The following is a 23441-nucleotide window of genomic DNA, read 5'->3' as shown; positions in this document are numbered from 1 at the left end:
TGCCCCCACAATCTCCTTCAAGGTGCCTTCCCGAGAAGGAAACCTACCTCTGGGGGAACTTTGGGTGTGGAGCAAAAACTCAGATTCCTCTTTTCTTCCCCAGAATTTCCTTTGCTATGGCACTCAGATTCCCTGCTCCCAGATGCAGCTCCTTCTCTGGCACCAGAAGGCTTACACTGGTAACTGAAATTGGAGTGGAGAATGTCATGCTGCTGCTGGTTGTGGTTACTGGTGTTATGGGTGGTGCTGCAGGTGCAGACACAGCTCCTTGCTCTCACTAGCAGAAGACTCCTTGCTGCCAGGAAAGAGGGTGTGTTAATGGGTGTGGGGGGGTGGGACTTGCAGCTCTCCTTCTGCCTCCTCTCCCTTCCATTGCCAGAATACCTGTCACCTGCCTTTCTAGCATGCTTCATGATGTTTGGTATGCTGCAAAATGTGTGCGTGTCTGTGTGTAATATATGTTGTTCTTTCCTGCACAGTGATGACACACTATCAGGGAAAACACAGATTTCTTTTTGTGGAAAGGAAAAAAAAGGCTAATAAGAATAAAAAAGATAATTTTGGGGGAAGAATAAGCTGAAAGGAATGGATAACAATAAGGACTGTAGGCAAGGGTAAATAGGGAAGGATTGGATAGAACTTGGTGGCAAGAGACTTCCCAGTATCAAGCCAGAGCCCTTCAGATGCTGCTGCTAAACTTTGGAACTTTGGAGTTTGTTTCGACTCCATTTCTGTATCAGAGGAATTTACAAACGTTAACAAATTAATTGTAAAAGTACTTCTGTGGGGTATGGTACCCTTTTTTACAAAATAAGACATTGGACACCAAAGCACTAAGAAGTTTCATAGATTTCATAGACATCAGGGCTGGAAGGGACCTCGGGAGATCATCAAGTCCAGCCCCCTGCCCAAAGGGCAGGAAGTCAGCTGGGGTCATAGGATCCCAGCAAGATAAGCATCCAATTTACTCTTGAAGGTGTTCAATGTAGGTGCTTGAACCACCTCCGATGGCAGACTGTTCCAGACCTTGGGGGCTCAGAGAGTAAAGAAATTCTTCCTTATGTCCAGCCTGAAACGGTCTTGCACAAGTTTATGACCGTTCAACCTAGTCCTCCCTTGGGGCGCTCTGGTGAACAAACGTTCCCCCAGATCCTGGTGGTCCCCCCGATAAACTTATAGGTGGCCATCAGATCACCCCTGAGTCTACGCTTTTCCAGGCTAAAGAGTCCCATGTCTCTCAGCCTATCATCGTAAGATCGGTTTTCCTGACCTCTGATCGTGCGCGTGGCTCTCCTCTGGACTCTTTCAAGCTTCTCCACATCCTTTTTGAATTGTGGAGCCCAAAACTGGACGCAGTACTCCAGCTGCGGCCTCACCAAGGCCGAGTACAAGGGGAGAATGACGTCCCGGGATTTGCTCGAGAAGCATCTATGGATGCAAGCCAGCGATTTGGTCGCTTTACTAGCCGCAGCATCGCATTGCAAGGTCATGTTCGTCTTGTGGTCAATGATGACCCCCAAGTCTCTTTCTTCTGTAGTGCTATCCAACGTAGCACTGCCGAGCCTATAAGGATGCTGCAGGTTTTTCCTCCCAAGGTGGAGAACCTTGCATTTTTCGGTGTTAAACACCATCAGGTTCTCGTCCGCCCATTTGCTGAGCTTGTCCAGGTCAGCCTGGATCACCCACCTATCTTCTGGCGTGGATGCTTTGCCCCAAAGTTTGGTGTCATCGGTGAACTTGGCCAGTCCACTCCTGACTCCAGTGTCCACATCATTAATGAAGATGTTGAACATTATAGTCCAAGGACAGAGCCTTGAGGGACCCCACTGGTCACAGGGCACCACAATGAGTGACTGCCATCAATTACAACCCTCTGGGTCCGACCACGGAGCCAATTTCCCAGCCAGCGGATCGTGGTAGAACCAAGGCCACAACTGGGCAGTTTGGCCAAGAGGTGATCATGGGATACCAGATCAAAAGCTTTTTTGAAGTCAAGATATATGACATCAATCTCTTCTCCCTCGTCCAGGTGATAGGTCACCTGGTCATAGAAGAAAATGAGATTGGTCAAACAAGACCGGCACCACATTGGCCTTCTTCCAGTCTTTGGGCACTATACCAGAGTGCCAGGAGTTTTCAAAGATCTGTACAAGGGGCTGGGCTGGGCTATGACGCTCACCAGCTCCTTGAGTATCCTGGGGTGCAGATTGTCAGGGCTGGCTGACTTGAAGGTATCCAGCTTCTCAAGGTGTTCCTTCATGAGGTCAGCATTTATGGAGGGTAGGGGATCCCCATCACCCGGATCTCCCTGTCCCATAGCAGGCATGGGCGTCCCATGGGACTGATGAAAGACTGATGCAAAGTACCTATTTAATAGGTTAGCTTTTTCCTGGGCGTCAGTTGTCAGTTGCCCCAGTTTAGCAGGGGTCCAACGTTGCCCTTGCTTTTCCTCCGGTTCCCCACATATCTGAAAAAGGACTTTTTGTTGTCCTTGATGCTTGAAGCTAGTTGGAGTTCAGTTGCAGCCTTGGCTTTCCTGGTTTGCTCCCTGCAGGACCGGACCAGCGCAGAATAATCCTCCTTGGAGGTGAATCCCATCCTCCATCCTTTGTAGGCTTTCCTTTTTAGCCGCAGGAGGTCCGCTAGGTCCCTCGAGAGCCAGGAGGGCTGCTGTGCCTTCTTGCTGCCTTTCCTCCGTGTTGGAATAGATTTAGCTTGTGCACTGAGGATCATGTCCTTGAGAAGCAACCACTCTTCTTGAACTCCCATCTCCCTGGGGTCATGGTCCCTGAGGGCCTGACCGACAAGCCTCTTGAGCTTGTCAAAGTCGGCTTTTCTGAAGTCAAGGACTTCTGCGTTGCTGACTGACTTGCCAGCTTTACAGCGGATGGTGAAGGTGATCAGCTCGTGGTCGCTGTCACCTGGCTTCCCGTCGATCGCTAGGTCGCCGATTAGGTCGTCCCCCGTAGCCAGTACCAGGTCGAGCAGCGCTTTGCCTCTCGTTGGCCCATAGACTTCTTGAGTCAGGTAGAGGTCATCCACGCACGAGAGAAAGCTTTGCGACCGCTCGGATTTTGCTGAGTGATCTTCCCAGGAGATGTCCAGGTAATTGAAGTCACCCATGGCAACCAAGGTCCTGGAGCAAGCGGCCTCAGTCAGTTCCCGGGCGAACTCCTGGTCAAGCTCAGGACTTTGAGCGGGAGGTCTGTAGTAGACTCCCACCGTTGTGTCCCCTGTGCCGTATTCCCCACGAATTTTTACCCAGAGGGTCTCTTGCTGTCCATGCTGGTCGCCAACATCAGCTTGCAGGGACATGTAGCTTTCCTTCACACAGAGAGCTACACCCCCGCTCCTTTTGTCAACACGATCCCTCCTGTACAGGGTATAGCCCTCTATCCCCGTGGTCCAGTCATGGGTGGAGTCCCACCAGGTCTCCGTTATCCCAATGATGTCATAAGTTGTTGAACTTGTCCAAATAACTTCGTGATTCAGCAGTAGAGCAGGAAATAGATCCCTTAAGGTCTCTTGACTGCTGATTGTGTTTTTGTCTCTAGAGCAAGGGTTTACAACTTGTTTCTACAGTGAGGCACTGCTTGTGGCCAAGGGCCCCCTGCAGGCCACACCCCTCGCTCTCTGGTGATCAGCAGAAGCTATGAAGGGAATAAATATAAAAAGGGAGGTACTACGACCCTAGGAGTGCATTTGCTGCTGCATGAGAAAATCAACTGAATAAGGCAGAAAGTAGGACCCCAGGGATACCTCCTCTGCCATTGTGGCTGGAGGATACTGCTTTGAGCTACCACCAGCCAGATCTGGTCCACAGGCAGCTGGTTGCTAACCCCTGCTGTAGAATATTCTCTCTTCCAAAACTCAAGTAGGAACAGATAGAAATAAAGATATGCAAAAGGAACTTTTATGGCAAGAGTGTAGCTTGCTTGCAGAAACTGAGGTTTAAATGTATAAAACCTCTATTTTAGAGGTAGATAAATGAGAGATTAGGATAGGCGAAGTCTTTGGTTAGAAGTGATATCTTTTATTAGACCAACTTAAAGTTGCAAAACAGTTGTTATTTGCAAACTTTTTTGCAACTTTTTAGATGGTCTAATAAAAGATATATCGCCTCTACCCAAAGGCTTTGCTTGCCTTTTGTGCTCAGACCAACATGGCTACGGTCTAGATCCCAGAGATTAGGATATGTAAGTAGTATCCAGTAAAAATGGAGCTGCAAATTCTAGAGAACAGAAAAGTAATCTTTTCAGTAATACAACAGATCATTGAAATTGTGGACATTGAAAAAAATCCTGATTCTACAGTTCAAGTTAAAGCAAATATCACAGTTAATCAATCTGTAGAACTTCCATACTATAGTACAGGTATCATTATTTGGATGTTCAAAAAGCCTCCCTAAAAAGGTTAAGAATATATAGACCCATATAGGATTATTATAATTGTTTTACCTTACTACAAATCTTCCATCTTATTCTTCAGTTAGTGTTCAGTGCATCTAGCAATTCATATTTTAATCATTAAAAGACTGTATCTAAAATTTAAGATAAAGACTGATTTCTCAACTGTCCAAATACCAATTGCTGATAGTCAAGCCATGAACGTTTGATCCAGCAAAACAGCCGAGTAGATAAGTCCACATCAGGCCAAATGGGTACATAGGTCACGACAACTAAATGGCACAAATGGGTCACAGGAAGACAGCATGTGATGGCCATTCTTGCTAAGAGAAGTCGAAAGTCAGCTAGGCATGTGATAACCATTTGTAGAAGGTTAAAGTTTACGACATAGTCTTGCATAAGTAGGTGTAAGGATTTGTACCTTTTTCATCTACATGTAATGCTTTATCAATATTCCTGCTTTGGAACAGCAAAGCAATATTTCTTAAAAAAAGTGATACAGTTATATTGACATCTTGCTGAAATTGTAAAGAAAACCAACTTGTGTATGTTGCCACTAAAGAAATTATCATTACAATTATCAATACACAGCATTTCTGTACAATAGTATCAGATGCTAGGAGCCTCTCTTCTCTGTTACTCTAATCCAGATTTTAGGTTACAAACACAAGTGGTTCGATTCATGAAATATTCTTTTGAGAACAGAATAGCATACAGTAGAACCCAGGTATTTCACAAGCTTAAGTGTTCAACCTTCCTATGAAAATGAAGGGATGAAAAACTGCAGCTCTTATTTGAAATGATACTACTTCTCTGTATTGGACCTCTGTTTGGAGAAACAATACCAGTTGTGGTAAAAATGAACATTTAAGCAGCAAATTCTCAATTCAGCATCCCAGTGCAAGTTAAGCTGGTTGCAAACCACCCAGATATAAATTATTCATATTCTATTGCAATAAGTTGGGGTGAAATCCTGAGGTCGGTAGGAGTTTTTTCACTAAAGTCAAGATTTTAGCCATGACGTTTTTACAAATTTAATTGATGTGACTGAAAAGTTATTTGTGGACAACAGCAGTTAAGATTAGTGTTAAACTATTGGGCTAAGGACAGACATTCAAAAAACCAGAGCCTGAACTGATTCAGTCTTTGCAGGTTAGTCTAACCTACCTAACTTGAACCAGTTTGCAACTGACCAGACATTCCCTCCGGACAGAGAAAATGCAGGCACATGCCTGCAGCCACTCAGGTCAGGAGCCAGGGGGTGCTAGAGCCCGCCCTTAGCTGTAGGGGGAAGCACCCAGCAGACCCCGGCTCAGGTCTGTGGGACAAAGGGGGAGATTCAACCCCGGTCCTATCTAGTTCACTCCAGGCTACTGCCAGGACTGGCCATGACCCCGCCACTGGAGCAGCCAGCAAGGAAGTATGGGTCTGTGCTGGTGGGACAGGGAAGAGAGGGGAGAAATGACCCTCTTCCCTGTTCGCTTCTGGGGCCAGCATCTGGTCAGGCCCCTGCCCCTGCCTGTCCAGCTAGGGAGCAGAGGGGTGGGGCCAGCCCTGCTCCACAGGAGCAGAGAGCACAGCCCAGAGAATGTGCTGGGATAGTTTCATAGTTTCATAGTAGCTGGAGTCGGAAGGGACCTAGGTAGATCATCTAGTCCGACCCCCTGCCTTAGCAGGAAAGAGCACCGGGGTCAGATGACCTCGGCAAGGTGCTCATCTAACTTCCTTTTAAAAATCCCCAGGCTAGGAGCCTGCACCACTTCCCCTGGAAGCTGGTTCCAGGCCCTAGCCGCCCTGACTGTGAAGTAGCGCCTCCTAATATCTAATCTAAACTTACCCTCCGCCAGTTTGTGACCGTTATTCCTGGTCACTCCTGGCAGCGCACGGGGGAACAGGGACTCCCCCAATACCTGCTGATCCCCCCTGACCAGTTTGTAGCAGGCCACAAGGTCCCCCCTTAACCTTCTCTTGTGGAGGCTAAACAGGTTCAGGTCCCGTAGCCTCTCCTCATAAGGCCTGCCCTGCTGACCCCTGATCATACGAGTGGCCCTCCTCTGAACTCTTTCCATATTGTCCACGTCCCTCTTGAAGTGTGGCGCCCAGAACTGGACGCAGTACTCCAGCTGCGGCCTGACCAGTGCCGCATAGAGGGGGAGGATCACCTCCCTGGACCTGCTCGAGATGCATCTGTGGATGCATGACAGGGTACGGTTGGCCTTCTTGACTGCCTCCCCACACTGCCGGCCCATGTTCATCGTGGAGTCAATGACGACTCCAAGACCCTTTTCCGTCTCTGTGCTGGCAAGAGGGGAGTTCCCCAACCTGTAAGTGTGGTGCCGGTTCTTCCTCCCCATGTGCAACACCTTGCACTTATCAGTGTTAAACCCCATCCTATTCTCATCCGCCCACCGTTGCAACCTGTCAAGGTCAGCTTGTAGCCTATTGCACCCTTCTAGTGCACCCACATCCCCCCACATCTTAGTGTCATCAGCAAACTTGAACAGGGTGCTTTCTACCCCCTCATCCAAGTCACTGATGAAGATGTTGAACAGTGCGGGCCCGAGGACCGAGCCCTGCGGAACCCCACTGCCCACATCCTTCCAGGTCGAGAAGAACCCATCCACTACCACCCTCTGGGTGCAGCCCTCCAACCAGTTGGCGACCCATTTGACCGTGTGGGCATCAACACCACAGTCTCCCAGCTTTTTGATGAGGACAGGGTGAGAGACAGTGTCGAAAGCCTTCCGGAAGTCCAAAAAGACTACATCCACAGCAACCCCTGCGTCTAATGATTTGGTGACCTGATCGTAAAAGGCCACCAGGTTGGTCTGACAAGACCTGCCACTGATGAACCCATGTTGGTTGCCCCTGAGCATGCATTCCCCCGCAAGGCCCTCCTGGATGTGTGCCAGGAGAATTTTTTCAAAGAGCTTACCCGGGATTGAGGTCAGACTAACTGGCCTGTAATTTCCCGGGTCCTCTTTTTTTCCCTTTTTGAAGATAGGGACCACATTGGCCCTCTTCCAGTCCTCCGGCACCTCACCAGAGCACCACGAGTGCTCATAGAGCCGCGCCAGGGGTCCCGCAATGACCTCGGCCAGTTCCTGTAGAACCCTAGGGTGAAGATCGTCCGGACCAGCGGACTTGAACACGTCCAGCCTCTCCAGAAGTACCCTAACTCCTCGCTAACCCCTGGCCCAGGCGTGTCTCTCTCAGGGCCCGAGGGGGGCCCAGCAGGGAGGTGGCTGAACTGGTCCCTACTTAGGAAGACAGAGGCAAAGAAATCGTTAAATATGTTAGCTTTGTCATCTGGCGTGATGACTAAGTTGCCCATCGTGTCCTGCAGGGGCCCCACATTACCCGGGACCCTCTTTTTACCCCCTATGTATTTGAAGAAGGACTTCTTATTGTCCTTAATCCGGGAAGCTAGTCCTATCTCCAACTCTGCCTTGGCCCTCCTGACTGCCCCCCTACATCCTCGGGCGACTGTAACATAGTCCTTCTTGGTGATGACCCCATCTCTCCATTGGGTATATGCCTCCCTTTTAGCAAGGAGGCATTCCCGGATGCTCTTAGTGAGCCATGGGGGTTTATGTGCCCTCCTGCTCCCTTTGACCCTTGTTGGGATTACCTCCCTTTGGGCATGGAGGATCGTCTCCTTAAGGAGCAACCACTCCCCTTCGACATCTGATTCCCTTCCCCTCTGGGTCCTCAGCGCTTCCCCAACGATCCTCCTTAGCTTGTTGAAGTCAGCCCCCCTAAAGTCTAGGGCTGTTGCCTTGCTGCAGCCCTTTGCCACCTTACGCTGGATGGTGAATTCCAGCAAGCGATGATCACTGTCTCCCAGGTGGCCCATCACCCGCAGCCCCCTCACCAGGTCATCACCCGTGGCCAGCACCAGGTCCAACAAGGCGTCTCCCCTGGTGGGACTGTGCACCTCCTGGGTTAGATGGAGGTCCTGCACTCTGGCTAAGAACCGACGTGAGCGATCAGACTTGGCTGACTGCTCCTCCCAGCAGATGTCTGGGAAGTTCAGGTCCCCCATGATGACCACATCCTTAGCTCTCACTGCCTCTGTAAGCTGACCTAAGAATTCCTGGTCGAGCTCTTCTCCCTGGTTGGGAGGTCTATAGTAGACTCCCACCGTTAAGTCTCTCTCCCCTGGACTGCCTTTTACTCTAACCCAGAGCACCTCAGAGTGCCCCCCCTCTACCCCCTTGCTAATTAACGAGGAAGTATATTCCTCCTTGATGTAGAGTGCTACTCCTCCACCTTTCCTTCCTATCCTGTCCTTCCTGTATAGCCTGTAGCCCTTGACACTCACCGCCCAGTCATGCGATGAGTCCCACCACGTTTCTGTGATCCCTACTATGTCAGGGCTGGTGACAGCTAGGAGGAGGGCGAGTTCCTCCTGCTTCTTCCCCATACTTCGAGCATTCGTGTAGAGGCATTTGAGGCCTCCAACGGTTGTGCCCACTGACCCCCTAGTCTCAGCAATGCCCCGTCCCCCATCGCTTACCTGTTTCTCCCTTTTGACCATTGGTCTGGGCTCGCTGGCTGTTGCTGGATGCTGCAGGGGCTCTGGTTTAACTTAAACCAGGAAGGGGTCTGGGACAGAAGTTGCATAAACCAATTTGAGCTTAATCAGTTAAGTCTTATACTGCATTTAGCCAGGTTTATCTCAAACAGGGTTTGGCCTTTTGAAACTGGTGTATGTGCACTGAACTTATGTTCTGTTACAGGTTTCAACCAGTTTCTGATCACTTAAACTGGTTTATGTGTAATGTCTCTTCCTAGGATGTATAAAAGCAGTTCATTGTGCCTAATGGTGTTGTCTGTAGTAAGTGTATCCACTGTATAGTTAGAATAGTGCAGTCACTAAAGAATTTACTGCTGATGCTCTGTAACAGCTCTGTAAGGCCAAAATACAAAGTGGTTTATTCTCTGTTATCATGCTGAATAAATGTTTTAATATGCTTTAAAGGACATGAAAAACTAGTATTGTGGAGCAATAGGTATTGCAAAAATTACTTTTGTATGTGCCTTGACCAAATTGAAAGTAGTACTAAAATAACCTTAACTTTTAAAGAAAAGTGATTTTCTCATTAGAGAAAAGCCAATGTGAAATAGTTTAGCAATAGTCATTTTATTTTGAAAATGTGAAAAATAGCGGTATAATAAGGAGATTTAAACCCTGCAACAGGATTTTAAAACCCAATCAAAAAGTTGAGGAAAACTGGGAATGCTGGCAGTGCAGTTTTTCCCTCAGAACAGTAAATGTGGAAACTGCAAATTCCTAAATAAGGTCATAAAAGCAAATAGATTGAAAGATACAACAGCTGAGCAGACAAGTGGCCAAGCACATAGGGAATGTTGAAATATGCTTCAGTGGTCTGATGTAAAGCCATTGAAGCCTATGAAAAGTCTATGATTTAACGTTCTTTGCATCTGTTATTCTTTCTGTGAACCAGATTTGTAGACCTAGGTTTTCAGGCTGCATTTTCACCCATTCCTCATTTCTTTGTAATATTTTATTTTTCTCGCCCATGTTACGATGATTTAAAAGGACAGTTTAGCGCATGAGAACTGCTATTCTATTAAGGATGTTTTTGAGAAATTATACATTGCCAGGTAATATTTTTTTTCCAGTTTTATTAAGATTCCATTTGATATTTTTCAGGGCATCTAAAATCCAGTTTTGCAAAATTATGAAACTTACGTAGAAGGATTTCTAATTTTGCTCAGCATAGGAAGAGGTAGAACAAGACCTTCTTTAGTTTGGTACAGCAAAAAAGGCAAAATAAGAATGGATTACTTCAGCCAGGGGAATGTAATTTTTAGCTGAAATCATCTGTGGAGTTCTGGATAAGCAAAATAATCTGTTTCCCAGCTCTCCTTTAATTCCACTCCTCATCTAGGCCTCAAATTCCTTATCTTATTTCCTCCCATGGTTAAGTGTGGCCTTGACAACCTTATTTTTCTATGCCTTTTGTTCTAATGAACCTGAAAATTAATTCCATTATTGTCTCTCTTCATCTGAGAGATGTAACCTTTTATATAATTATATCACAAGCCTTTTATATAATTATATCTAAAAAGAAGGCTATATAATTTTTGTATATTAAATAGTATATGATCATGCATAGATAACATTAATCCTAGGATAACTGTTTGTATGTTCTTAATGTCGTTTGTAAGGTTTTTTTCTTTAAAAAAATACTTCAAAACTGAGGAAAAATAAAAATGTTGTAAATGGGATTATGCTGATCCCCTGTATAGATCATAAACAGGCTTGAGATCTTTAGATCTACATCATAGCCCTTCACCTCTTGATGTGATAACTAGTATCAGTAGAAGGTTATTGTCTTTTATCCCCCAGCAGACCAGGATGGAGGTACATATACTTTAGGCCTGTATGAAGCAGCCAGTATTCGATTTGGTTTCAGATTCAGCCAATTCAGAGGGACAGTGATTAGATTCAGTGATTCAAATCACTGTCCTGCTTCAATTTGGCTGAATCGGATCCGAAGATTCAGTGCCCCTTTGGAGATTCAGCCATAGACTAAACAGGTAGCAGTCCTCAACACTGGACACAGCTTCCTCCAGGTGGTAAGTTTGTTGTGGTGGGCAGAGCGGGGAGGGAAGGAGCTTGGGCATTGTGGAGCAGATCGGCACCCCTACAGCAAGGGAGGGATTGGGGCTGGGGCTGGGACCTGGGCTGGGGAAAGGTGAGGACCTGCATGGGTGAGGTGGCTTGTGCCGCTGCACACCGCCAGTTTGGGAGCTGCTCATATGGCAGCTTGTTCAGCAGCTTTTGCCATTGCTCCCACCACTGGTCTGGGAGGGTATGGGGCATGGGTGTAGGCATGTGTCCTAGGATCTGCATGGGGCAACAGGGCTGGGGCTGCGCCAGGTAAAAAGTGCAAGGTTCTGGGAGGGGATTTTTTTCTCCTGATGTGGCCAATAATGTGGCTGATAAATGCCCTGTGCATGTGCACAGATGCAGTATGCACAGGGGCAGGAGTAAAGCCTGCCAGCCCAAGCATTGGGCTGGTAAGTGTGTTGTGGGGGAAGGGGCATGGGGGAGCAGATGGAAGCCCTAGCAGTGAGGGAGGGTGTGGGGCAGGGGCAGGCACTGCTCAGTTGGGGTGGGGCACAGGACAGAGCTGCAAGTGGCTCATCTGGGGGGCATGGGAGAAGAGCGGCTCCCACCCTGCATACACCCTGGGTTAGCATGGGCAGCATGTGCCCTGAGATCTGTGTACGGGGTGAGCTGTCACTATGGGCTAAGCCCAGAGGTGGCTCTGAGCTGTTCCTGGCGGGGGACTGGGCTGGACCAGGCTGTGTTCAGGGCAGGCAGCAGTGGTGCTGGGAGAGGGGCTACAGCCAATTTTGTGGTTGTGTGTGTCCCGCCCCCCACCCCCCGTAGCCCCTCTCGCAGCACCGCCGCCACCTGCCTCAAGAACAGCCTGGTTCAGCCCTCCCACCAGGAACAGCCCAGTGTAGCTCCCAGCCCTCAGCAACAGCCTGCCCTACCATACCCTGCGTGCAGATCCAGGGGCACAGCCCCCCCTCCCCCCATGCCCTCCCAGGGTATGTGCAAAAAATTTTTTTAAAGCCTCTTCTGAGCATATGCAAACTCAGAGGCTTATAATTTGACCCAGTTGAGGAAAAATTTTGCAACCGACAGCAAAAGACAGGTGACACCTTAATAACCCCTCCCCCTTCCCCTAGCCAAATTTCATCTTTCTTTTCCAAAGTATGAAAGTGCCTCTCTCACCAAGTGCTAACACTTAAAGACAAAATTATTTTAAATATATTTTAATATAAGTGAGTAATACATATTTTCCCTCATTTCCAGAAATGGCTGAACTGTTTTCTGATTAAACTTTCAAAAGATAACTAATCTAAGTGTTAACATTTTTAAAGGCACCTGGAAAAAGAAAAATAAATTGTGTAGTTTGTTGACCAAACTTCAAAAAGGGGAGGTTAATGACAGGGAATTGTTAACAAACTATCAAGCTCCTCTTTTGATACCTTTTTTCCCCCAAGCAAAATTCTACCCTTGGATGAGATGTGGTGGAGAATTTCAGATGGATTAGTTACTTTATGGGAAATTTCAGTTGAAAATTGAGTTTGCTATAACCCTTACATAGGTGCCTGGGCGTGTCTACACATGCCCCTATAGCACTGTTGTTTCTGTGCCATCATTTAGTACTTCCTTTTGGAAGTAACAACCATTACTGCACTATGCTGGTGGCACATGGTTATTTTTAGCCCCTACGTCTCTGTATCTGTGGCATCACAGTTTGCACCCACCATAGTGTGTTGCTATGGTGACATAGTGTCATGTGTAGATGTGCCTCTCAGCTGTACAGTGGATTAAAAATGAGTAATATTTTAGTGCCATGTTCTTCTCTCGGTGGCTTGTATCAGCCACAGGGAATGGAGGAGAGGCTCTAAAACCATTTGAATGGAATATGTATGCAACAAATGTCATCCAAGTGTCTTATGTTTAGCTTTCCAGCAGCCTAACATATCAGACATGAAGTTCAATATCCTCTTAGTAATGCAATGGATTTTCATGTGACTGCATTTCAAGGATACCCACAGTTTAGTGACCCTGAACACCAGATAGCAAAGTATTTCTCTTTTAATGCCTTCATTATTTGCTATATGTGATTGTGCAGATCATTATAATGAAATGTCCTGAGCAAAGTGCAGAGTTTGGGGAAGATCAGTTAAGTGTTTGGAAGTGGCAAAATGACTCTTATTGGTGATACCCAGTATACTTTCAGAACTGAGTATCAGAACATCATGCTAAAAAACTGATTTTGGCAGAGTGCTTGGTTTACTGATCTCTAAACAGTTGGTTAACTAAAAATAAGTTTAAAGATTGCTGGTGTATGTTAAGACCTAAATTCTCTATACTAATTCCCACAACTGACTTTTTCATAGCTATTTTTCTCTTCAGACATGTATGGAAGTTTATAGGAATTCTGCTCACATGGGGAGAACAAAAATAGCTTAAACCCTTTCTGGATTGGAGAGTAAGATTTAGAATGGCATTTTTCAATAATCTTTCTCATGACTAAAGCTTACCATTTTTAGCACATTGTCATTTTGACATCCAGAAATAGCTAGGAACCTTTAAAACAGAACATAATCAGTAAGGCTGAGCAAAACATAATTCCATTTCACAGTAAATACTTTTGTAACATGTTCTGATATAAAATAAAAAAAAGTGAGACCTTTTGAAAATTTTTCCAACAGAAGCATGAGAGAGACTCTCAGCTTATATAATAGGCAATAGTGTGGATGCATCCTACAGGGACATGGGAGAACTGGTTATGGCCCCTGGACCACAACAGCCTGACAGGGGCTTGAATTAAGAGCTTCTGCCTCTCAGGAGAGTGTCCTAATGGTAGAGAAGGATGTAGAGTTGGCTTCTTACTCTAAGAATGTACATCAGACATGTATCTGAATCTGAGAAACATTTTCCACTAAAAAATTTGGTTTCAATGGAAAAAGGATTTGGCAAATATTTTGACCAACTCTAATGTTTATGGCTCTTTTAGGTATCATATTTTAAGGTGTTTAGGTCGGCACGTTGTATAAGTTGACCCCATATTTCTGTTAGGATTTTTGTACATCCAGTGTATATGTCGACCCTGCCTCAGTGTGTGAGGCGCTGGAAGACCATGCGACCTCATGGGAGAGGTAGTGTGCTCGTAGGCTCCCAAGAAGTTGGATCAACCCTGGGAGCTCAGGCAGCACACAACCCACTAGCAGCCCACCCGGCTGGCCCCGGGGGGCTGTACCACCATGGAGGGAAGGAATGGGCCCCACCACAGCTCAGAGTCTGCCTCCCTGCTCACCCTTCGCCCCAGCCACAGGGTAGGCGAGGAGACTACGCTGAAAGCTGGATCAAGCCCCTCATTGCTTCTGCCTTCAGGCACCTGTGGCTGGCAGGATGCCTGGCACCATCCGGGAAGGGGCTGGCTTTATGCAAAACTCGACAAAACTCGACACCATGAAATATAGTTTGTAATGCAGTGTTTCTGTTTAAGAACAGCTTGTAGAAAACTAGTGCAGTCGTTTCTAGTGCATTAGAAAACTTTCTTACTTAATTACTCTAGTGATTGTCTTATTCTAGAGAGCGCACAGCATTACCAACCTCAAGCATTCAAAATTCATGCTCTAACTTCGTAAAAATCATTAGATTGCCTTAGAACTCACGAGATTTTAAAAGTGATAAGTTTTGGATTCTTTTTGCATGTATTAGGTTTTGAAGTGATTTTTCTGTAACCATGAGGTCTAAAAACTTGCATGTATTCATGAGAGCTGAGAGTCTCATGCAGTTGATTAACATTAATTGCATAAGAATTAATTGTTCTTTACTTATTTGTTATCTTTTAGATCACCTCTGGGAATTTAAAAACCTCCTTGTCCAATGTAGTTCTATCTCGGGTACCTTTGAGTTGCACACAACTCCTTGGTCATCCTGTGAGTGCTTATTTGATGATGACAAAAGGGTAATTATGTTTAAAGAGAAGTTTCAAAAAAGTGAAAAGTCTGTCATGAAGATGACAGATCTGTCAACACACCTAATGGAAAAACGTTCAGGTAAGATTATTATCTAAAAATAATAAATGGCTATCTATTTAAGGAAACACATTGCTAAGCATTAGAGGTGCTATAATAGTAAATGTGTTTATCCCCCCACCCCCGTAAGTTTTTCTGGGGGGTAAAGGGTAGGGACTTTTGGTGGCAAAGTTCAGGGGTTAAAGGTGGGACTTCTAGTCCCAAGATGGGAATGGAGGAGGGGAGGCAACTGTCAAGGGGTGAGGCTACCCATGTGGCCCTTGACAGCTCACCAAAACTCATTAAGCAGCCCTCCACCCAAAATAATTGCCTGACCCTGGTCCATAAGATACATTAGATGACTTACATTCCTTCATCTCTTATCATGGAGTTGTAGATTGTGGAAAATCACTACTTAAACATACACAGTAGAGCTTGCTTAACAGAACTTCTGAATGATGCAAGTGCAGTGCACATGCTCCTGGACTCCTCTGAGTGTCTTCCGTTGCATATAGTATCTACATTCATCTAGAGCTCCAGTTATAAAAAAAAAAAAAAAAAAAAGGCAAACCAAATAATCCTTTTTGCTGATTTTCCCATCTGTCAAAATATCATTAGATGCCATAAACTTTTGCTGTATCATAATATCTTGTTGCCCTATTATCACTTGTTATATCTGGCATAGGCCATGAAAAGCTGTTACATTGTACTGAGACATATGCCCTTTCAGCACCACAAAAAGCAAGTGTTCAGCCATTCAAGTGGTTTGTCAATTCCATGACAAAATGTTAATTCTTTGCAATAGGAGCTTCATAGCTGGTGACAATTTCTAGCACCACGTGCAACTCCTGTACCTTAGTGGCACAGACCAAGGCTTGGTCCACCAACATCCTAGGAGGCTTTACTCTCTCCCCACCCTCCACCATGGCTACAGGGTACCTGTCTGCGGTGCCATGTAAGCTGGGCCCACATGTTGCCATGCAAACTTGCTGCTCAGCCCTGCCTTTCTTTGTGAGCCAGGATAAAATCCTGCCCAAAAAACACTCTAGGAATATACCTCCTAAACCATCCTGCTGTGCCAAAAATATGTGTTCCTGTCATGGCACTATCTCTGGTGTTATTTACTAACCAAGGAAGGGCAAAGAGCAGGAACTTCTGGCTGAGCTTGTGTCTGCATTTTAAAAGATCAGTTTTTGGCTTTTACAAGTGGTAAATGCCCTGGCTGGAGTAAACAGGAGACTTGTCAGCATTTCTTGTGGAGCAGTGGGAGTGTTAATCCTGCAAAGCTGTGCTTTGGTTGACACCGCCAGGAAGTCCATGTGTACTCAGTCCAGTGACTGGCTGTTGCAATTTGGAAATTCCATGGCTGAAAAGGGGAAGCTCTACAGCCCCCTTCTGAAGTGGAGCCAGCATCCGTGCCCTCTCCCCACTGCTGAACTTTCACAGATTGATGAACTAGGTAAATTACAGTGATGGAGCTGCCTCTCCCACTTTCCTACCCTGAACTGGTCAGTGAAGTAGGGAACACGTGGCCAGGGCCTTGGTCATGTCTGAATGGCCATACATACTGCTGTGCGCACCGACTCACACAGGAGTTGACTGAGCTTTCAGAGGAAGTGGTGACAGGCCTTGACTCAGTGCTGGCAGGAGTGTAGTACTGGACCTGCCAACACTACTGGATTGGAAGCTGCATGGCACACAGGCAGCAGGGATCCTTGAAAGTCTGGAAATGAAATGGACAAGGTTTTGGCAGTGAAAACTGACCACGTGCACTGTGACTGCACTCCTAGCAAAAGTATGGGTTTTTGTGCCAACAACACAAGATCTGATCAAAAGCTTTGTTTTTACAGGACTGTTTCAAGTGAAAGCTCAAATCTTAGAACTGAAGTTCGTGATTGCTACTGACCAGTTCAGGCAACTCATCTTAGACTCTGACACTTCACTGGAATGCATTTTGGCTTCCCTTCCTCTTATAACGTATTCAGGGTGTGCCAAATGTGGGTTGGAACTACAGACCGATAAAAACAAGATCTACAAGCAGTGCTTGCGGTGCTTACCATTAAACGAAGTGAAAACGTTCTACAGGTAAAACAAACAAAACTAAAATAGTGTATAGTTTTAGTGACGTATTAAAATAGAATAGCTATAATGAATCTAAAAATGCAGCAACACAAATTCACATTGCAGGTGAGAATACATTCTATTCTTTACTGTATATATGCTATTCAAAAATAGAATTTTCTCATGGTCAGAGCACATTTTTGGTCATAAGGAGGTGGGATTTCTGTGCCGAGCTCTGCCACTAATTTTTCATGAGATTTTGGCTGAGCCACATCAGCTCTCTGTGCCTGAGTCCCCTCCCTGCTCTCTCCTCTGAGATGAAATACTTCTGTGCCTTAGAGAAAATGCAAGTAACTTGGTTTTGAAAAGAGTATTGCAAGAAAAACTTTGCAGAAACCTAAGTATTTTTAATTATGTATCATTATTACTATTGGTTTTATTCTGTATTTAAATAACCTGTTGTTTATTTAGTCCCACTAAATAAAGGAAATAATAAAGTTTAGTGGTACTACAGCAGTGGGCTATGGTTAATAAAGATTTTGATTTTAGGTATCATGTCAGGGCCAAAGGAAACCATTTTACCACGTCAGTCTAGCTTTTAAAATGGGTGAAAAGGTGACAGCATCTCAACATTAGATAATCCATCTGATTTTTACTAAGGGAAATAAATTTGGGAAAAAACCTGCTCTTTTCCAATAAACATACTAGGAAAGAGCAAATATTTTAAGATGAAACAGCAGATGGCATCATAGGACAGAATATGCACACATTTTTATATGCAAAGATGAAGTAAGCTACAATTCTGTATTTGATTTAGCATCATTATTAACTGTTTCATTGTTTCAAGTAAGCTTTTAGTTCAAGCTAGTACTGCATTTTTTTAAATATAAAATGACCCCCAATAATTAGATTCTATCTATGGTAAATTTATAATTTTGTTATAACTAGTTATGTTATAGTTATATTAGTTATATTTATAAGTTGGTATATAATTTTGTTAGCTAAGATTCTAATGATTGGATGTTTGCCTTTAATTTGCCCCCTTCCCACTGCTAGAGCAGGCGAAATACATCTTCGGGGGCAGTCAATGCCCTTGCTCTCTGCTGCCCCCCCCCCAGCTTTCCCCCTTTCCCTGTACCCACTCCCCCCACACCCTGCAATCTGTCAGACTGATCTCCTGAGCTTATGGAAGTAAGGAGAAAAATTTGCATATAGGAAAATTACTACATGTATCCATAGACTTACTTCAGGCAGAATTGATGCAGTTTACCTTTTTTTAAACTGCCGCAGGTTTTAGCACAGGTACTCACTCTATAAACCAGGGGCGAGCAATTATTTTGGACAGAGGGCTGCTTACCAAGTTTTGGCAAGCTGTTGAGGGCCGCATCTTGAGGGCGCCATCTTGTGACTGATAGTCCCACCCCTTAGCCCCTGACGTTTGCCACCAGAAGTCCCTCCCCTTGCCCCCAAAAGTACTCCTTTTAGCCAGGGGTATTGTCATCTTGGAACCAGAAAAATACCAAATTATATTCTAAAATCTACAACATTCATTAATTTGATTTCAAAAAATATTTTTGTCCTGATTTACATGTGTTTGTGTAGTGTACACAGAGGTGACTGCACAATAGCTTAAAGTGAAGTCTTACTCTTGTATATTATGAAGGGTGTGTATAGGTTTGTGGGGGGCTGTGGGTATGTGGGGTGAGGGAGCATGTTGGTATGTGTGTGGAGTGTGGATACGTGGAGTGTGGGTGCGTATGGGGCTTGGGGGGCAATGTGTGGGGAGGTATGTGGGGTGTAGGTGGCTAGGGTTTGTGTATGGCAGTGTGCAGGGAAGAGTGGGTACATGTGTATGGTGGGGTGTGTGTTTGGGACTCACCCTATGAACAGGCACACACCCTGCCCCTGCAGATGCACATAGACACTGTGCCCCTATGCCTGCAGACACACACACACACACACACACTCTCTACCCCTGTGCCTGCAGACACACACACACACACACACTCTACCCCTGTGCCTGTAGACACACACACACACTCTACTCATGCCTACAGACACACACACACACGCGCGCGCGCACACACACACATACACACACACACACACACATATGCACTATGCCTCTGTACCTGCAGGCACACACACACTCTGCCCTGGGTCCTGCAGACACATACATACACACGCACACGCACCCTGCCCCGTGCCTGCAGACACGCGCACACACGCCCCCTGCCCCTGCAGACACACACACGTAAACACTGCTACCAGCACAGTCCCATACTCCACGGTTTAGGGATGCAGCCGGGAACCGCCTGGTGCTGAAGCAGGGCAGGGGCAGGAAAGCAGGGTACTGGCTGGGGTGGGCGGGGCTCAGCTGCTTAAGTCTGCTATGGGCTCCCTCTGGGTCCTACTGCCCCTGGCTCCAGTCAGCTTTGATAGGGGGCCGGGGCAAATAAATATTAATTTACTACATTTTTTAGGGGCTTTGTGGGCTGGATAGAATGGCCTGGCAGGCTGGATCCAGCCCACAGGCCGTATTTTGCCCACCCCTGCTATAAACACACTTTTAAGCAGCACTTTTTACCTACATATATATTGAATTTTATTAGTAGATGTTTAGGATTGTGAATCCAAAAAGATGACAAAAGCCAGTAGGGAAACACAAATTGGCTCCAGTTCTTGAAGAGAATAGTCACGTCCACAATCACGACCTTCTTGGCCTCTTTGTTGGTGACCATGAGGTCGGGTCTCATCTGGCTCTCACAGCCCAGGACAGTGTGGTTCACGGAGATCTTCCATGCTGCGGCCAGGATGGCCGTCACCAGGTGGTCCTGGACAGCATCGTGGCAGAGCTGCCAGGCTCTGGCGTGCGGCCTGTAGCTGCACAGCACATGGGGGAGGGTCTCTATTGTGTAGCTGCACCTTTGGCACCTCTTGTCCCAGTGGCTGAAGCGGATGACCCCATTCAGAGGCAGGCAGTTAAGGCAGGTGTGGTGGAGAAAGCGCCAGTCCGCAAAGCACGTGAAGCTCTCGTTGGGCATGAAGTGGTTGCTGGAGTTCCACTTCAAGGTGATGCCGAAGACCTTGCCCTGGTTGGGTTTCGCCCTCAGGTTGCCGGCATATTTGTTTCGGACGGCGTCCTTCAGGAAGCGCTCCAGCAAGATCCTTGTGTGGGGTGTCACGGTGTTGCAATTGGCATGAGGGACTGATTGCAGGGAGACTTCCAGCTCCTGGCACTCTTCGGTCCAGGCACAGCCAATGCGCTTCCCCAGGCGACGCGTGATGTTGCAGGCTCAGCTTCACAGCGAGGCAGAGTCCCCGCCATCTCTGCCAAACTCTCCCTCCAGCGAGCCACTGAGGAAGGTGGCCAAGTTGCATCCAGTCAGCTGTCTCGCGATCCTATTGCAGGTGGTCTCCTCAAGGGCACTGTTGATGACGATACTTACCGTGGGGTCTAGGCAGGTCAGGAGGTGGAAAGCGTGGGTGACCACCACAATGTCGCAGAGGTCTCCTATGCAGAGCATGTTGGCACCTCCCTGTCGGTAGGGGATGTGCAGGATCTTATTGCCGACCCTCAGCAGCAGGTGCTGCCACTTCTTCAGCAGCCAGTGGAACTCAGCATCCACCTTCTTGAGGAGTGTCTTGGGAGCTGCCATGCCTCTCAGGACGAATGCGACGCGGGGGATGAGGAAGGTGTTCACCACATCTGTCTTCTACCAAAGGGCCAGCAGGGATGAGTCCAACTTGTGGGCATCCTGCATATCCCTTTGATGGTCTCTTCCAGTGTCTGCTTGGCCCGTTGGCCAGTGGGCATTCCCAGGTGGCAGTGGGCCTCACCGTCGCGCAAGTGCCTCATTGCCTGCCCCTGGATCATGAGAATGGAGTCCAGGACATGGCTTTTCTGCCTGCCGTTAATGTGCAAGGAGGTTCACTTGGCAACGTTGAAGCGCAGGCCCATCCACCTGGCCGCCTTGGATCTCACGTCCAGCATCTGTTGCAGCTGGGTGGCGTCAGGAGCAAGGAGAACAAGGTCATTGGTGTAGGCCAGGATGCTCAACTTCTGGCCGTACGGGTCAAGCCCACCGAGGCCACCTGCACAGCTTGAAGGAGTGGTTCCATGGCTAGGTTGAAGATGATGGGGCTGAGGGGACAGCCCTGTCTCACCCCCAATGGATGGGGATCTCTGTTGTCTCTCCGGCAAAGACAGTCATGGTGCATCTGCCATAGAGCTCTCGCACCAGGTCGATGATGCCATCTGGTAGGCCAAGCTCGTGGAGGGTGCCAAAGACATGACGGTCGGGCACTAGAGATGTCCAGCCATGCCACCGTGCACTGCTTCCTGGTCCTCCGGGCATTGTCCAGGGCCATCTGGAGGGTGAAGTTGTGATTGTAGCAGCCCTCCGTTGATATGAAACCCTTCTGTCTCTGACTGATGGCCCCACCGGTCACCACCCAGTCGGTGATGTGGGCCACCAGGCAGCTGGCATATAGGTTGGCGTTGGTGGAGCACAGAGCGATGGGGTCTCCAGTTGCCCGGGTCAGTCGGGTCTTCCTTCTTGTGGATGAGGACCATCATGGCCCTCTTCAAGATGGTGGGTGTGCGCTGGAACTCTCTGCACCTGTTGAAAAGAACAGAAAGAACAAAGCAGCCCAGGTCACGTTTTTTGAGGAGACTGTACCTGATACTGTCCCTGCCAGGGGCGGTGTCCCTGGTCCTCTTGAGGCAGGCTTCCACTTTCTGCAGTGTGAAGGCATCCTCGAACCCCTCCGCTGGGGGGATGGGGATCAGTGCTTCAACAGTCACAGGGTGTGGGGCGGCGGCTTCTGCTGGGGGGTTGAAGACCTGTTGAAATAATTAAACAGTCTCCTGGGGGATGTGGCAGAAAGGCAAGGGTCTCTCCAGGATCTCTCTCACCGCCTTGAGATGGTTGGCTCAGTACAGATTCTGGATCCGGGAGGTGGCCGTCAGGTTGTAGTGCTGGCACCTGGGTCGCCTCTGTGGCTGCGGTCTGTGGTCTTGTCACATCGTTGGTCTGTTGTTGCCCCCCCAGGGTTGGCCAAATGGTTGCCGAGAGCTCCTCTATGAGCCAGGCCGCTGAGGCCTCAAAGGTTGTGGTCCTGGAGAGCTCCTCCAGCCAGAGGGTTTGCCAAGGGGTGGGCATCCTTTGCTAAGGGATGGGTTCCGTACCTGGGGATCCTGGCATGTTCGGGAGATGGGAGGCTCCCAACAGTTCAGTTCCTCCAGGCGGCTCTGGGATCCTTGGTGATTCAGGGGCATTGGGTGGTCCCAGGGGTCTGGGAAGTGGGCGTTCTGGTTGGGACGTCACATCCTGCCGGGGATCCCTGGGCATAGACCTGCATGGTGGTGTCACTGGGGCAGGTTGCTCTGCTGGAGGGTCCTCAGAGATCTGGTCCAGTGGGGTTGTTGGCAAGGTGGCTGGTCTCATGGGCCTTTGCACCACAGCCTGGTCTGACGGGCCAGGGCAGTGGACCTCACCAACGTGCCGGGTCTCCTCTTGGCTCTGTGGCTCTCACATCCCTTCTGGTGGTTTTTCAGGAGCTTCAGGGCCTCATACTCAGTGCCACACTTTTAAGCAGCACTTTTACCTGCTTATATATTGAATTTTATTAATAGATGTTTAGGCATGTGAATCCAAAAGATGACAAAGCCAGTACGAAAATACAAATCACCCAAGCGCGGGACTAACATTAGAGGGATGGGGATGAGGAGGGGAACGGAACTAGGTTACAGAAAATACAGTGTTAGCCAACTAAGCCCAGGAGTGGGGAAAGGGGGGGGAGGGGTTCGTGATGCTGAGAGAGAAAGAAGATAGATGCACACAAACCTGTACAATGGTCTGCAATGGTGGGGGAAGGAAGTGGGTTGAAGAAAGTGTCTCAGTCCATATAGAGTCTTATCGCAGGGCTCCTCTTCAGGTGGAGCTAGATGGTCTGTTGCTGAAGAATCCTCTCGAAGTGAAGTCCATCTGATGCAGAGGGGGTCCAGGCAGTCCCCTTTGGGTCCGGTCCGGCAGCAGTCTGTCCAGTGAAGTGAGAGTACTGGCAGTGGCCCATGATGTGTTCTACGTAGATGTCGCAGGACCAGCAGATGGTGTCGGACACCATGAGGCAGCGCATCATCTTGGTGTAACGGTGGGAGACGTGGCAGGCACTCAGGACGCTCTTGTTGCTGAGGTCTCAGAATCTGAGCGTTCCCACAATGAGCGCGTCAGCCATCACATTATAGCCACAGCCCCTCAGGATGTTGGCCAGCAGGGTGCACTTGTCCCGCTTGTGAGCCCAGGCATCAGTGAAGGCTTGCCGCTGGTTCTTGAAGGGGATACACTTGATCTTAGCCCAAAAAGCTGAGAAGCAATTTTTTTTTTA

General features: G+C 47.6%; 1 protein-coding gene across 10 annotated transcripts in view; it reads left to right on the top strand.

Moving 5' to 3' along the window:
• SHLD2 (shieldin complex subunit 2) overlaps nt 1-23441 on the top strand; it is a 99420-nt gene that overhangs the window by 61215 nt on the left and 14764 nt on the right. For all 10 annotated transcript variants that reach the window (XM_090057724.1, XM_090057729.1, XM_090057730.1 and 7 more), the window contains 2 exons: nt 14826-15032; nt 16841-17075. In XM_090057724.1, the coding sequence (XP_089913850.1) occupies nt 14826-15032; nt 16841-17075 (442 nt within the window). The remainder of the gene's footprint in view (nt 1-14825; nt 15033-16840; nt 17076-23441) is intronic.

The sequence above is a fragment of the Crocodylus siamensis genome, chromosome 7 (genome assembly GCF_052110815.1).
Source record: "Crocodylus siamensis isolate JL-2025a chromosome 7, ASM5211081v1, whole genome shotgun sequence".
In the NCBI taxonomy this organism is placed as follows: Eukaryota; Metazoa; Chordata; order Crocodylia; family Crocodylidae; genus Crocodylus; species Crocodylus siamensis.
This window is presented reverse-complemented; position numbering and strand designations above follow the sequence as displayed.